The sequence below is a fragment of the Melanaphis sacchari genome, unplaced genomic scaffold (assembly GCF_002803265.2).
Source record: "Melanaphis sacchari strain LSU unplaced genomic scaffold, SCAv2.0 Contig40_pilon_pilon, whole genome shotgun sequence".
In the NCBI taxonomy this organism is placed as follows: Eukaryota; Metazoa; Arthropoda; class Insecta; order Hemiptera; family Aphididae; genus Melanaphis; species Melanaphis sacchari.
Genome location: NW_020271264.1, coordinates 660,429 through 677,330, shown reverse-complemented (window position 1 = coordinate 677,330; position 16,902 = coordinate 660,429). Strand labels below are relative to the sequence as shown.

General features: G+C 24.0%; 2 protein-coding genes across 3 annotated transcripts; one reads left to right on the top strand and one right to left on the bottom strand.

The window, feature by feature from the left end:
- The first annotated feature begins 1,571 nt into the window (after positions 1 to 1,571).
- On the top strand, positions 1,572 to 2,773 carry LOC112597372 (mitochondrial pyruvate carrier 2-like). Of its 2 annotated transcripts, XM_025343395.1 has the most exons (5): positions 1,572 to 1,713; positions 1,807 to 1,928; positions 2,026 to 2,066; positions 2,132 to 2,328; positions 2,654 to 2,773. In XM_025343395.1, the coding sequence occupies exons 2-5, from the start codon at positions 1,844 to 1,846 to the stop codon at positions 2,706 to 2,708; spliced, it is 378 nt and encodes a 125-aa protein (XP_025199180.1). In that variant the 5' UTR covers positions 1,572 to 1,713; positions 1,807 to 1,843; the 3' UTR covers positions 2,709 to 2,773. The 2 variants fall into 2 exon arrangements, with proteins under 2 accessions (XP_025199180.1, XP_025199179.1); XM_025343394.1 differs by lacking the exon at positions 1,572 to 1,713 and having other exon boundaries at positions 1,720 to 1,928; positions 2,654 to 2,772.
- A 52-nt stretch (positions 2,774 to 2,825) lies between these two features.
- On the bottom strand, positions 2,826 to 13,597 carry LOC112597329 (dosage compensation regulator). The gene is made up of 23 exons (XM_025343326.1): positions 13,519 to 13,597; positions 13,111 to 13,277; positions 12,859 to 13,050; positions 12,659 to 12,789; positions 11,704 to 11,750; positions 11,410 to 11,636; positions 11,163 to 11,336; positions 10,721 to 10,918; positions 10,409 to 10,622; positions 10,108 to 10,347; positions 9,834 to 10,048; positions 9,652 to 9,769; positions 9,505 to 9,599; positions 8,390 to 8,602; positions 7,909 to 8,083; positions 7,147 to 7,323; positions 6,897 to 7,075; positions 6,626 to 6,799; positions 5,959 to 6,066; positions 5,001 to 5,116; positions 4,630 to 4,836; positions 4,339 to 4,565; positions 2,826 to 2,962 (listed from the first exon to the last, which is right to left on the bottom strand). Exons 1-23 carry the CDS (start codon positions 13,595 to 13,597, stop codon positions 2,910 to 2,912), a joined length of 3,726 nt encoding a protein of 1,241 aa, XP_025199111.1. The 3' UTR covers positions 2,826 to 2,909.
- Between the last annotated feature and the right edge of the window lie 3,305 nt (positions 13,598 to 16,902).

Sequence of the window (16,902 nt, the reverse complement as noted above, 5' to 3'; positions counted from 1 at the left end):
TATACATTTAGCGTTGGATAAGAAACCACCTGTAGTAAATATTTTATAATTTCTTGAAAGATAATGTCAATACTTGATTTTAACTAATTTAATGATAATTAACTAATTGAAATAAGTGCATTAATATTTGTATATGAAATTCACGATAATTATAAAAGATATTACACAAAATGCGTAATTCATTAGATAAAAATATTAGTGATGTAAAAATAATAACTTTTCCAAGTTATTGACATTAATCAGTATACTTGGTACTTATTCTGCTGAAATCATTAAATTTAATGAGTCATTTAGGTATACAAGAATAGATAGAAATTCTTCAACTTAAATAATAAATAAGTACCTACTTACTTGGTGATATTTTGTCTTCACATGTTCATATTATAAAATATAATTATCATTATGTATACACAAATCCAAATGTACGTATAGTGTACACTACTACTACAAAATATCTAAAAAAAATGTAAAACAAAACAATTTAAATGGGATTTTCTTATAGGTTGTAATCAAAAACGTCTTCAGCATTTTTTTTTTTAATTCACAAGTAGTTATACTAACCTTTGGAATTTATGGGCGTTTAAAGAATAACCTCCTATTTATCAAATTTTAAAATAAATGACACCAACGGACTTATATTAGGTATGTTTTAAATTTTAAATATCAACTGTGTTATTCGATTGTTTATTGTTTAACGTTAAGACTTGAATTAAAAATTTACAGTATTTTATGTCTAAAGATCTATCATAAATTACAATTTTTTCTTTAACTTAAATTTAAAATTGGCATACTTTTAAAAGAATTTTAAATAAACTTTACTTTTAATAACTATTATTTGCAATTTAATTTTTTTATTTCTTTAAGAATTATAAATAAAAATAGTAGTCCAATTTATGAATCGAAAATCGATACTTACTTGTTGAATATAAACATCATGTTAAAGTAATATGTACAAGAAATGTTTATTAATGACTGAGAAAAACATTGTATTTAGTTAATAGTTATGTAAACACTTTTTGTAAATATGTCGTGTCGGTTGCTCTAAAATAGAAAAATTAAATAAAAATAAAACAAAAATCGTGTTTTACAACGCTATCTAGCAATAAAATCAATATTCAATCGTGGTTAGTTTTTTTTGTATACAATAGTAGGAACAATATGTAATCTGAATTGGTTAAAGGACCATTTTAAATTAACTTAATTAACCATAAATACGTTTTTTTTTTATTTAGATATTTAAATGTTCAAAAATTCAAAATAAAACAGTTTATTACATATTTAGATTGAAATATTATTAGTAGCTAAGACATAGTAAAGAGTAAGTTATTACTTTCACAGTAAAGAGTACTGATAACTAATTACTGAGTATAGATTATTAGATTATAATAACAAATAACTAATAATATTATTAATATTCTCTGTTGAATGTACTTACTATTTTATAATCATTGCGATAAAATATAATTGATAATACATTAATAGATAATATGCGTATATAGTTCCAAATAAGTAAAAAACATTTGTAGATATCGTGCGTATTTTTTTTGAATTAAGATTGATAAACCTTATCACTCAGTCAATAACTATTTATTTTGTGCTTTTGAGTTTTGCCTATAATCTGAATAATACCGTCAAGACGTCGACCTTCGACCTTGTGGCCTATTCCGGAGGGCACTTCAAGTTCATATTTCAACAACTAATAAATATTATTGAGTATTGACCAGTGACAATTATTACAATATTCGCCAATAATAACTGTAGCCACTAACACGATTATCAATTAAATTTAAATATACTGTTAATTAGGTAAGATCGTTTGGAAAACGTCCTTATTTCCTAAATCATGTCTGTCGTCTACAAAGCCGTAATTTCAGCAGCCGACAAAGTTGTACCTCGGGGCTTGAGGCCACTTTGGGAACATCCAGCGGGTAACTTAAACATATTATTTTTTGATTTGAACCGTCCTTCTCGGTGTGAATTCTCACGAGAAACATTTTGACATATCACTACATTTTATTTTCACAGGTCCTAAGACTATTTTCTTCTGGGCGCCCGCTTTTAAATGGGTAATAATGATAAGCATTTTTTTTTTTAAATTAATCATTTTAATTGTAATCATATGCATTTCTAGGGCTTAGTTATAGCTGGAATTGGAGATATTACCCGTCCGGCAGAAAAAATTAGTATATCTCAATGCTCAGCATTAGCTGCTACTGGTATAGTGTGGTCACGATATTCGCTCGTCATCATACCCAAAAACTGGAGTTTATTTAGTGTTAATGTTTTTGTGGGTGCTACAAATTTGTATCACTTGGTCAGAGCTTTTATGTAAGTTTTAAATATACTTATAATAATGCAAATAATAACTATTACTCATTCTTTTTAATGGATATTAAATTTTCTTATTTGTAAGTCGTAAAAAGATCCTCGGTTGAACTAATAAGGTTTTACTTATTTCAATAATATTATCATATTTTTATTTGAAACAAATAGAAAAATTGAATAATTTCATTAATTCATAACTATTTATTATATTTTTTTAAATTAATTACAATAATTTAAATTATTGTTTAGTGAATTGTAGTGCATTAAACAACTTATTTGAACGGTTGTAGAGATTAATTACAAACTTATATTTTTATTAATTTTTCAGATACCAGCAAGAACAAAAGAAAGCATTGGAAAATGGCAATAAAAGTGATAGTTAATTTAATGTGTATTAAAATATGTAATTCTAAGATAAAATAATTGTACTGTTTTTATTATACAAAATTTATTAAAGATTAATTGACTTAAATAATGATAAATTATTTGTGTAGTTAAAATAATAATATAAACATTATCATGATGGAAGAAAAACAAATTTAAATATTGACTTAAATAAGAAAAAATGTATTATACCATCTGATTTAGTAACCTCTTCTAAAGTTTGCATCACCGCTATATCCTCTGAAACCTCGTCCTAAAAATAAAAAGTACTCATAAGTTTTTATTCCTTAGAATTAATTTAAAAATAAGTCTAACTCTAATAGTGTTAAGTTAAATGTATAATATAATTAATATATTATATTAAATTAATCATTAATGCTCAATTAAAAAAAATATATAATATATACCAGACATAATTATATAATATTATTTTTATTGATATGGAATTATGAATAGTAATAACTAGTAATAACTACTAGTTACTAGTAATATGATATTTTAAATTTATAAATAAAAAATAATATTAATGTTAGTTATATTTTATGCGTTTTACGTGTGTGTTTACACTAATAGTGGTTAGTGATTAAACAAATGTCAAAATTCCCAAACAATTGTTAGAATAGAATTTCAATATACCTTTGAAAAAAACTAGGGTGGAGAACAAAACAATTTATTCAACAAAATCAAAACTATAACCTAACTGTTTTTACACAAGTCATAAAACACATTTTATAGGTTAGGAACAAATCAAGGGACCTATATTGTTAAATAATAATAAGTACATATTAGTTTGTTATAAAAAAAAGGTGATTTAATTTATTTGAAAAAAATTATATTATGATAATCCTGTAATCACGATTTATGACATATAATATAAAATAAATTGCCTTTATATTATAATTTGAGAAAAATTGTATGTAAAATTAATTATATCTTTATTTTAGAAGATAAGAATTTCTACTATTGACAATATCAAGTAGTGTAAAATGATACATTTCCCTTACAACATCATTTCAAGAAATAAGGATTTCCTAGTTTCACTACGTTACAATCCAGCCATAGAACTTCAATTTTTAGAATTCTTTATGAATATACATTATATAAATGTTTATTGCATATGTAATAATACTTTGACAAATTATACACGCATAAAAAATATGATAGATGATCTCAATTTTTTATAGATGATATCAATGATCAAAGATCAAAAAAAGAAGTATGTTAAGATTAACAACTAAAAAATTTGATTAAAGTTTGTCGTCAAATGTGTATACTAAATAAACAATTATAGTAACTCAAATTAAATATAATTACTTATTATTAATTATTATTACTCCGTTCATGTTAAGAAACGATCCAGACGACCGATTTCTGCACATGGGTGTGGTATCGCTCTATGTTTATATTATTGGTAAGTGATTAAATATAAAGTATAACAGTTATGTATGTAATCTGCGTGCCACCAACAAAAACTGGTTACTTTTAAATATGAATAGAGTATAAACATGAATAAAATGTATTCAAATTTAAAAAATTTAAAACAGTTTATAATTTATTAAAAATAAATGTATTTAAATGTATGATAAAACATAAAACCTAACTAAAATTATAAACTAAAATGTTACATACCTCTTACAAAACGACCACCCCCTTGATAACCTCTTTGGTTATATCTATTACCAAATGACGAAGGACTTCCACGGTAACCACTTCCTTGATTATAACCTCCTCTACCACCTCTTTGATAATTATTATAACTTGGATTAGAACTATTAATATGTTGTACTTTGCCATATGAAGTATCACAACTTTCATTAGATGTTTGGTTAAACTGTCTTTTGTAATTAGGTCTATCACTATATTTAAAAATAAGTTGTACATATTTTATTTGATTAATAAATTTAAAATTGTTATAATTACCCTTGATCAAATGATATTGGAGAAAGATTGTATCTACCACAGTTAAAATTACATAGTTCTTTTATAACATTTATAAGCTTAATATCTCTTTCACTTAACATTGTAATTGATTCTGGATCTTCAGATATGTGTACAATTATACTTTCAATAGCTGGTCTTAAAGCTACAATAGCAGAAGCAGCTTTAACATCCATTTTTAAAGTTATCCTATAAGCACAAAGTAATTCAAAACTTTATTAAATTACATTATACATTTTAAAATATTCATAATGTTGAATATAATATTATTTTCAAAGAAATTGAAAACAATATTTTTTTTTAAATTTCTTTATATATTTGATTCTTTTTTTTAATTAATCACCAGTACATACCAATTATCTAATTGGACAAATTCTTTTGTGTATTCAATTTTGCGAGCACCAAACAATAGAAGATGAATAGGAGTTACCATGGTCATTTGCTTACAAGATACAGCTCTAGTACGTACCTAAAATGGAAAAAATAAATTATTTTATACAATTTTCATATAATGTTCCACATAAATTATTATTTTAGCTCCTTAAACTTCTTAAATGTAAACCATACCATAATTTTAATAGATGAAAGACTATTAGTAATGGTTTATTTAATTTATTTATCTATTTATTATATTAAACGCTAAGCAGCAATTGAAAAATATACATAAAAGTAAATTATTATTACAATATACAATTAAATGTGTGTGTGAGCTAAATGAAGAAGATAATTGAAAAAAAATCTAAGGATCAAGTTATAATTAAAGTATAATACTATTAGCACTATGTAGCATCCTACAAAGATCATTAAAACCATAGGCTATAATATAGTAGAACATAGAACTGAATTTGGTTATGTGTTGCATAGGAGAACAAATAAAAAGTAGTTATTTGTAAAAGTGCGTTGAGAAAAAAGGAAGGGTATTAAGTAAATTCCACAATTAACTGTAATTACGAGTAGGCACATTGATTTTGAATCTATCTGCTACAAAGGAAAGTAATCGGTTTTGTACATTTCAATCTAATTTGGTCTTTTGTAAGATATGGATGCCACACTATAAAACCAAACTCAAGAATAGACCAAATAAGAACTAAGACAATTAAGAGAAAAGAAAAAATTAATGTTATGTTTAATAAATCCAAGTATTTTAACTACATACGATACCATGTAGTTTATGTGTCTACAAAATAAAATGGATGACGTGTAGTGGGTTCCCAAGTCTTTTATTCAAGCAATATGAGCAAATAGAAAGCTAATTATTATATTATATCAGGTAATTCAATTTTAACAAGGTTAATTTATGCTAAATCTTACCTTCTCTGCAAATACAAAAAATGGTGATGGGAAAGAACCTGCCATGACATTATTACAATTAACAGAAGTCTTATGAATTAGTGCAGCCTTTCCTTCTGTTGTGTAAACCTAAATATAAATCCAGAATATATTATATTAATATACTTCATTAAATATATAGTTCATATTATCATATGTTCTTAATTCAAACCAATACAGTATATTAATTGGATGGAATAAAATTGCTATACTTTACTGTGTATTATTTACAAGATAAATACATTTAAAAATAAAAGCATTATATTTATTGTTTATTAGTCATTGAAATAAAAAAAACCACTATTAATAAATATTTTCAAAATATTTAAAATGCAACTAAATTTATCTCTTTAAACTTAATTCTAAATCAAAAAAACACCAGTTATATATAGTCTTAAAAACACAATTATCAAAATAAAACGGTGAAAAGATACATGACATGTTTTTAAGTTAAAAACAGTTACTGCCGATGTCTTCTAAAAAGAAATTGGAAAATTTAATAAATTCCAAAAAAAAAAAAAAATAACAATAACAATAATAAATTTTTTTTTTTAAATTTTTAGTTCCAAAACTTAAACAATTTCTATATAAATATACATTTTATATTATAATGATTAAATTTTTGTTTGTAAATATTTAGAAAAATTACCTTTCGTTTTTCTTTATGATAACAGACGTTAGGATAAAATCCCATTGTTAAAATGGCAGATATTAAATCTAATATTGGATCGTTGTACATTCCAGTTTTTCCAAAATCAAATTTCTGCCTTTCGAAACATATTTCAGGAAATCCAATTTTAATAAATAGATCTTTTAGTTGTTCCTGGTGGTTGAATGAAGTTTAAATATTATAAATGTACAAGTATTGTTTTGAATATATTAAAATAAATTAAATGACTTGAAATAGTAGAAGTAGGTACCGTAACATCTGCTGTTGTAGTCAATGATGGTTGCGATAACATTTTACGTTCACAGAATTCTGTTGTATCAATATTACGATAAAGTAAAGATTGCCATTGATGGAAAGCATTCAGTACAGTCAAATGATCAGAACAACGGTTACCAGAAAAAGCTCGCTGAGCTGGTGTCATTCTATGATCTACAAACATAAATATAAATGAATAAATATAAATTTAAAAAAAATTACTATACATATAAAAAATTAATTACCAAACACAAATATATCTGTCATGTTTGAACAGATAGCAGCTATAATAGCTAAAGCATCCCCTAGCATTAAGATATTTCCTAGCACCATCATGCGACCAATCTGTGGTTCAATTGGTAATTTTGCTAAAATACGACCAAGTGGAGTCAACTCTTCATTTATTCCAAGACATTTCATTTCTAAATGGTTTGAACATAAAATATATACATATATATAGAACTATAATAAATTACTCAGAAACATTTATACAACAAAACATTTTTCACATAAGGTATTAAGTAATTAGAATTTCAAATTAATAAATAAAAGTTTTAAAAATGCAATAAGCTTAAATTTTTTTAAAAGTATTTATAGAAAGTCTTGATAAAACAAGATTTTCATTAAAAAATAAATAAATAATAATTATTATATAATTATTTTCATCAGTTATTATTTATGATGATTTTAAATTACCTACAATGTTGATATAAATTTTAAACAATAAATAAAAACAAAAATCATGATATTTTAAGTAACTCAAATTGCTGCTTACTATGATATTCAAATAAAATACAGTTCCTCAGTATAATTTGTTGTTTACAATCCAAATCGAAGAAATACATTATTCAACTCAATGTAAATCTTCATAATTTATTAGTATAAGTATATTTTAGAAACATAATTAATCAGTAAAACCAATTTGTTTTATTGATTAATTGAGTTTGCATCAAAGAATCAATCATTTTCTTATTATTTACTTGAACATCGCAGTAGCAGCTTTTTACCTTTAAGCATCACTTGGGCTTCAATAACAGCGTCAATAGGAGGAGGCTCAATAGCCTTGCTAAGAAATTGTCCAATATCTCCAAGTCGTAACAACTTAATAGATAAAGCTATTTCATGCAAAGGTGTACGGAAAATTTCTGGTGTTATATGATCATCCATTTTATCATAACGTGCCTTTAAAATTTAGTATTTAAAATAACAAATTAAATCATAAAAAGTAAACATAATGAAAAGTACCAGAATTTGTATTAATTAATCAAATTAATAGGTAGATGAATAAAATTTCTTTAAATCTCCTCATAGTAAAAATGTTTAACAATTATAATTTTTTATAACTTCAGATTTTTTTAAAAATTCATACGTCATACTATGATTTTATTTTATTTCAAATCACATTCAATTATTATAATTCATGTTTTCGTCATATTAAATTTATTTATTTTAAATTAGTTATTTTCTTTTTTTTAAATATAATATTACCTTTGAGCATAAGTGAAAACAAAAACCATCTTTAACACGACCTGCTCGACCTTTTCTTTGCTGCATGTTTGTCTTAGATGCCCAAACTGTAGCATAATGCGTCATATTATTATGTGCTGTAAATAATTTTATCTTTGCTTTTCCATAATTAATAACAAATACCACATCATTTATTGTGATAGATGTTTCAGCTATATTTGTAGACAGAATCACCTGGAAAATATTTAAAATTTTAAATAGAATTAGATTATTTATAATTAGAGTTTGAATATTGTTGGCTTTTGAATTTTCTTATAGTCTAAAATACAACTAAATCAATTGTAAATTTGATTTATACTATGTAGCTATTCTTAGGATTGCAATAAGTCCCAGTTTTGAAAATTGCATTCCACCATCATGATAAAATGTTTTGCGACAGATAATTTTAATTAAATTAATGTACTTCTATAATGTATGATAAAATGTTGTCTTTTATTTAGCATTTCTAGTAAAAATACAAATTGTTTTGATAAATTATAAAATAATTAAATTCATTACTTTTGGATTAACTGACAAAATGTATTTAAAATTATTTTACCGGTTACTCATTCAAATTTATAACATTTAATTAAATTTTAAAAACTACACAAAAAAGGTTATCTTGGTTAAAGTAAAATAAAATATAAAAACTCAAGCAATACTAAATATACATAATTGTAATATAAAAACACAAAAAAATTTTAATTTGCTGTTTTTGATCTTTTTGGACAAAAATATTATGATTTAGAATATTAATTTGTAATGGTATTAATATTATTTAATATATACAAAAGTAAATCAAATATTGAGTTTTTTTTAATACAATTTAATTTTTTTTATTAATATAATAGAGCTTCAACATACTAACTACCAATCATAAATTTTATAGAAAAATTAACTTTTACACAACAATAATTAATTACTAGATAAAATTTAAAACTTAAATGTATTTTCAAACCTCTTCAAGAACAGAATTACATTCCATGGAAAAATTAACTTATTAATTTTATCAATGACAGTTGAAATTAATGTGTACAACCAGTCATAATACAATTAAAATATAAATATTTTAAACATTTACATAATTTTTTTTTTACCTTTCGTACTCCAAGTGGTACAGGTTCAAAGACTCTACGTTGATCTGCACAAGGAAGTTGTGAATGAAGTGGCAAAATGCAAAATTTTGATGAAGCTAAAAAAGAAAAAATAAGTATTCTATATTGAAATAAAATAATTTAACATACCAAAATATTGTTGCTGAGTTAAATATTTTTGTAGCGCAAAAATTAAATTCCAACCAGGTAAAAATATTAGAACTGCTCCAGGTGTATTCATCTCTACTTCAATATGTGTTAATAATGCCTAAAATATAAATTATATTAACTGTTATTATTACAATTATTGTTAGCTCAGATTTGAGAAATACTTCAATAATTTCAAAATCAACATCTTTTTCACTAATCATTGCCACTTTAGATCTAATGTCAGGAGGATAGTCATTAGATACAAGTAAATTACAGTTTTCCTCATGATCTTGTGCAGCAATTACAGATTCTTCATCTTTATCCTTATTCTTGCGTTTTCTGATATCTGGAGTTGGCTGATAGTTTAACATTTGAACAATATCTTCAAGAAAATATTCTGAAATTGAAATAGATATAAATAATATTCTTGATCAATATCATGGATAAGTGACTTACCCTTTACAGGATAGCATCGCCCTTCTACATCAATAACAGGACAACAATTAAAGTATTTAGAAAACATATCAGTATTTATAGTGGCTGACATAAAAATAACTCTTAAATCAGGATAGTTATAAATCATATCTTTGAGTACAACCATGAGAAAGTCACTATTAACATCACGCTCATGTATTTCATCAACAATTATATGTGATATGCCACGCATGCCATTTTCCAATTTACGTAACAATACACCTAAACAATTTTTGTTAAATTATAATTAAACATAAAAAGGTACATAAAAAAATATATTTACCAACTGTACAGAACAAAATTGCTCCATAAGGTCTCGGAAATATGCTATCAAATCTAACACTATAACCAACACTAGAACCTATATCTTCTTTTCTTTCAAATGCCACTCTATCAGCAACAGAGATGGCTGATATTTTTCTAGGTTGTGTACAAATTATATTGCAGTATGCCCCTTGGTTATTTTTCAGAAATTCGTCAAGTATAAATTGACACACCTAAAATACCAAATTATGTTACAGTAATATATATAGGTAATATTACATAAGAGTCAATTATGAAAACAAAATATTTTCAAGGAAAAATCAAAACTAACTTGAGTAGTTTTACCACAACCAGTACTCCCTTGAATAATAACTATTGAGTTTTTTTTTATTAAATCTAATATATCATTTTTATTTGCATATACTGGAAGTTTAGTACGCATTAAAATACTTTCTTTTAAATCTTCTGAAGAATTTAATTTAAAAATGGAATCTTTAGTTAATTCTTCACTTATTTGATCTAAAGTAGCCTGTAAATATCAATATGTATTTTTAAAAAAATGATTAACATATTTCCTAGCTAAATACTAATTTTTATAATAGCATATTAGTTCATTACTATCATTACTTTTTGCTTACTAAAACATAATTTTATAATACATTTTTTTAAATATATTTATACAGGATATAAATATAAATAATAATAGTATGTAACTTGATAATTTTAAAAATTAAATGTTTGAGAAATACCAAAAATTTTCAATTTTAACTTACAGTAGCTAAAGGACCTTCATCAATATTTATAGCTAACCAAGGATTCCAATTTGGTTGAGGTGGTGACCACGGAATAACTCCTGTTACTCTAATAGGTTTTGACTCATTAAATTCTGCAAGTACTTGATTAGAAATTAATGAAATTGTAGTTTCAGGTTCAATAACAGTATCATTCTTTGAAAAGTAAACATACATAATAATAAACATAATTGTAATAAACATAATTGTCTTAAGCTAGATAACATACTTTAATTACAGGTTCAATATTAAAATCTTGCAGTATATCATATACTTTGTTTAACATCAAAGGATCAACATTAACTTCATATGGTTCTACTACGTTTAAAACTGTTTTTTTCAAAGATCCTGAGAATGGTTCTATAACACCTAAATGATATAGTTGACGAATTAAAGAAAGGGCACAACTTTTAGATGCTGATTGTTTGTTTGAACCACTTTCACGAGCAGTTACACCTAAATCAAATAATTTCAAAAATAAGCTATATAAAAACAAGTATTATATTTTTAAGCAATAATTTACTTCTTCCAAGTTTTGCTACATATATTGACATTTCAGCAACAAAACTCCTGAAAAATATGAATAATATTAGTCAGTTTACTAACATTCTAATTATTTAAAATAACAAGAAAGCTGTTAAGTAGATAACTGCTCTGCAATACAAAATGAGTCAAGTTTACCGTATCGTTGAATAAGTCACTGTAGTGGATGTATTAAATTTAAACTCAATGATAAAGCATTTTATACAATGTAAAAACCATTTTGAGAGGAAACGGTCTAACTTTTACATTTCCAAACAATTATTATTTTTATAATAAAATAAAAACTATAATAATAGTTAGTATATTTTTCCTGATTATTTAACATTTTTTCTACTAATTTTTTTATGCAAGAAAAAAAACAAATCATTGTTAAATAAATACATAGCCCTGCTCAGAATCTAAAATAAGAATATTCAATTTGAAAAAAAAAGCAAAAAATATTTTGAAAATTGGTATGTTAGCATTGTACATATTATATTTTAAATGCTTCAAGTTTTGTAGGGCTATATTATATAATTTTGACTTGTGGATACAAAACTGTCTTAAAATAATATAATGCAGTATAAATCATTAGTTGCAATAATAGAGTTGAGTTACTGGAAATTTTATAGGAAATTACGATAATTAATAATTACCATTTATTTTACATAACAATAATGTATTCATAATATTTTGATAGTATTAGTACTATGATTAGTTATAAATACAAGAAGTAATAGGTACTTATAGTATTTACAATCAATGGTAATATTGATATTATTTGTACTTTATTATATACAAAATAATTTATTATGTGACATTTTTTTTTTTTTTTTTTAAACATTCATTAGCCAAAATCTTTTAATTAAGTTAAAGAATAAATATGTTTATCTGTATAAAATTAAACAATATTAGTACAAATTAAAGGAGACATATAACAATAGTATATTACTTACTTTCCCATGAAACTATATTTGTAATCAATGTTTTTTAATTTATTGGACTGAATAAATTGATTTAAACGTGATTTGGCATTATCAATTGTCCAGTTACCATGCACAGCAGCATTTACATCTAAATTTTCTGCCTATTAATATAGTTGAAAAATGTAAAAATATTAACAAATAATTATAATTAAAAATATAAATTATTTCACCTCTTCAACTTTACTTTCATCATTTAAAAAATCTTTAAATTGAAAATCTGTTTTCCCAATTGGTCGATAAGCCTCACCAAGCATATTGGGAGTTTGGCCTTGTTGGTATACAGATTTTGGTGGCATATTATTCATTAATCTTTGGGATGGTTTAACCATTGAATCATTTGAAGCAGGTCCAGCAATAAAATTCTAATAAAACCCATATTTAAGTATATCAATAAGTTACGTAAGTATTATTAATAAACTTACAGATGGTATAGAACTAATAGATACTAATCCTTGCCGTGTCAAATATAAGATATAATCTTTTGATGCATTTCCTTGAGCATCTTTTTTATTAGTTGAATTTCCTACACCAACATAATTATGTCCGCTTACAGTGACTTCACATATAAACCGTAGATTAAACTTTGTACCTAGAATATAATATTCAATATCTCTAAATTTACTATAAACATTATGTAATTACAAAAATAATTTCATCCATCAATAAATAATGTTTACAAAATTAAATGTGTTTATATTCTGCACATAATAGCAAACGATCAAACTATAAAATTAGATTGAACACTTTTCAACTAATGAATATTTTTTTCTTATTTAAATTATTAATGAATATTACATATAAAATGTTAGAAAAAGTTAAATAAATTTTACCCGCTTGTTTTATTTCAAACTGTGGTTCCAAATTATTTTTTGCACACCATTCATGTAAAAAAGCTTTTGGATTAGCCATTATGAGTTACTTGCAGAAGTGGGATATTATTTTTAGGTAACCGAGCAATATAACTTATACGAGTAGTATAACCAATACCATTGATTTAAGATTTTAAAATATACTAGATATTTTAACTATATTCTATAAACTATAATTAATGCTAATACCACTTAATATTCTATTTCTATGCTAAATGCTAATACTTAACGAACAACAAAATCAGATTTCAGTTACAATAGTACGAATATACGATACTACGATGATAATAAATAGTGATAACTGATAATTATTATTGTTTATATAGTTAAACCACGGTGTTAATAGAAGGTTATTATCATTTATTTACTGATAGGTATAATATACATTATACAATTCATATAGGTACTATTATTTATTATACATAACTAGTCAACTAAAGCTCGGATTTTGTAGCAAATATTTTTTTTGGGGGAAGTGTGATAGAAAGATAATTCTCTTATATAAATACATTTTAAATCGTTCTGGTTTCAATAAAGTAAACTTTTTTTGATTTTTTCTACAAAACCTATTTTTTATTGCTTTTTCCCTATTTGGTTCTTTTTTCTTAATTTTTACATATTTTTCTTGAAAATTTAACTTATTTCTATTTATTTTATACTTAAACTAAAAATACTGTATTATTATTGCCAGAAATTATAACACTTGTGAAAAAATCAGTAATAAATGGGTGACTGATTAAATAACTATCGTTATTGTGCTGAAATTGTATAGTTTTAAAATTATCTGAATTATATCTATATACGTATACGTATTTTTATAGTACTAATACTTTAAAGTTTAGTGACCGGTAAATATCAATCAGTGAGGTATAGTGCTCTAAATAATTTCTCTGTAATCGTTATTATTTATTAGCACTCGACAGGATGAGTTTTAATGTTAGTAACTTAACCAAATATATGATCGTAAATTATTTTTTTAATATTTAATTTTATGTGAAATTTAAATTTGTTTTTTTTTTGAATTATATTTAATAAATGGTTTTTTTTTATTACTTTTTTAAGGATTTATTTTGCTACAAAATCCGAGCCCTATACATAACTAAATTACTTGATGTTGATTAAGGATAATGGAGATTAAGATGATGTGTATTTCTAACTTATAATTTATATTTTGCCTAAGCTCAGGTAATGATTTTATCTTTAACTTCATTAATAGGGTTCTTTACTCTGATATTAAAGCCAAAAATCGGTTCTGCTTAGCGTACATTTATTATGTTGTATATTTATATGACAATTGACAACACATGTGGGTATAATGTATATAGTATAGTGTCTAGTAGAGAATGAGAACCACGATAAAAATTGAAACCGCAATATTACATTCAGTCTGCATTCAGAAATTCAGAATAATATTAAAACCATGATTATTTTGTAAATTATAATTATAGTCTTTTGTCCCTTCGTAGATTAAAATAGAAACATGTCAAACAAGTTCTATCAGTACATTTTATTGTTTGAAACAAAATAAATCATGAAATCAGTTCAAATTCTGAATAAAGTTTTTTATTATCCAAAAATGCAATTTTCAATTTTATTTTATATAAATTTGTACACTATTTTTAAAAATTGTAAAAATAAAAATAATGAAGTACCTATTAAAAATTGTGGTTTAAAATTTAATTTTCAAAAATATGAAAAATTGGTAACACAGATAATGCTGTTATATTCCTTAATCCTTTTTAAAAATTTATTGTAAATTATTTTTCTAATAATACTAATGGAATTCTCAAGTTTTTGAAGTACCTATACAAAATTGAATTAAGAGATTTACATTTTAAACACTTATAGATACAGATAATTTTGCTGTAAATTATGAATGTCTTTTGTGACAACAGTGTACATCCAAATAATTGTAAATAATCCATCGCATTGGTGTTGTTAATCTAGTTGTCTAATCGATTAATTCTTCTTAATCAATATTTGAACAGAGTTAAGCCACTTAACTATTGTGTGATAAATTCTACTGTAGTGTAAGTATAGATGCGTAGAATATAATGATATGAAAGATCATACATAATAAAAGATAAATACGTAATATAAACCAAAATAACATATTAATTTATACGTCTATGATAGAACATAGTTGGAAATTAAAGGCTAGGCCTTAAGGACAACATACAATTTCCGGATTGATGACTTGAAGTCAAAAAAGTCACTCAAATAAGCAGCAATTTTTTAAAATAATATGTAAATAATAAATACTGTATTCCTTTTAGTATAATAGTATTATTAGCACAACGAAGCTGTAATCTGGTGGTGTATTATATTGCTGTAAGATGCCTCTCAAAGTCTTAACGAAAAACTCGACTTCAATAATTGACAGCATATACGTGAATCCGTGATCATAGAAATCCATAATTTACGAGCGTGAATCATCCAGTGGCTATGATGAAAAATGCTGTATGCCGCATTGTCACCTCTATCTTACGCATATAAATCTAATGATGTATGATCATATTTTATGAAGTAAATAATCACAGATAGAAACATGGCGATAAATACAAAACCGCTAGATAGCGCTTCATTTAAACTTTTTTAATATTAATTATCACTGTTGGATAATATATTATTAATAATGTATAAAAAAATATTGTGTTAAGTATACCTTTTTATAATGATAGTAACGTAAATCATGACATTCAATTAATAAGAATAATATTGAAATAATTTAATATATATTATTAAATGTCTAGATAGCAAATTGTTAGGTACTTTAAGCTGAAACACAACAATTGCTATTTGCCTGTTTACCAAATCAGAATATAATTTAGGTATCATTGTATAACAATAATATTTAATAATATGCTTACTACTTATACTAAAATAAAACTGTTAAAAGTTTAAAATTAAAAATTGAAATTATTATTTTTAAAAATATAATACATATAGATTATTACTTTATCTAAAATTAGGTATTTTTATACTTGCATAATACTTATTATATTATGTTTATAATATTAATAAGGTAAAATGTAAAAAATACCGTCTGTCCGTACATTATAATTATTTTAAATTGTGATAAATAGCCAATGTAATACGCATTCTATGAAGTTGAATTCTTTTTATTTAATTACTAATTAAACACTTTTAATTGTTAAACCTAGGCGTATAGGTATACATAAGTACCCATAACCATACTAACATTATAATCCAAAAATGTTCGCATATAAATACTATAGACTATAAAGAATTGGTATACTTTTAAAAATAATTAAGCTATAAGTGCTTAAATAATTTAGAAATGTACTTAAAGTCTGAAGGACTTTTTAATTAGGAAAAAATTGT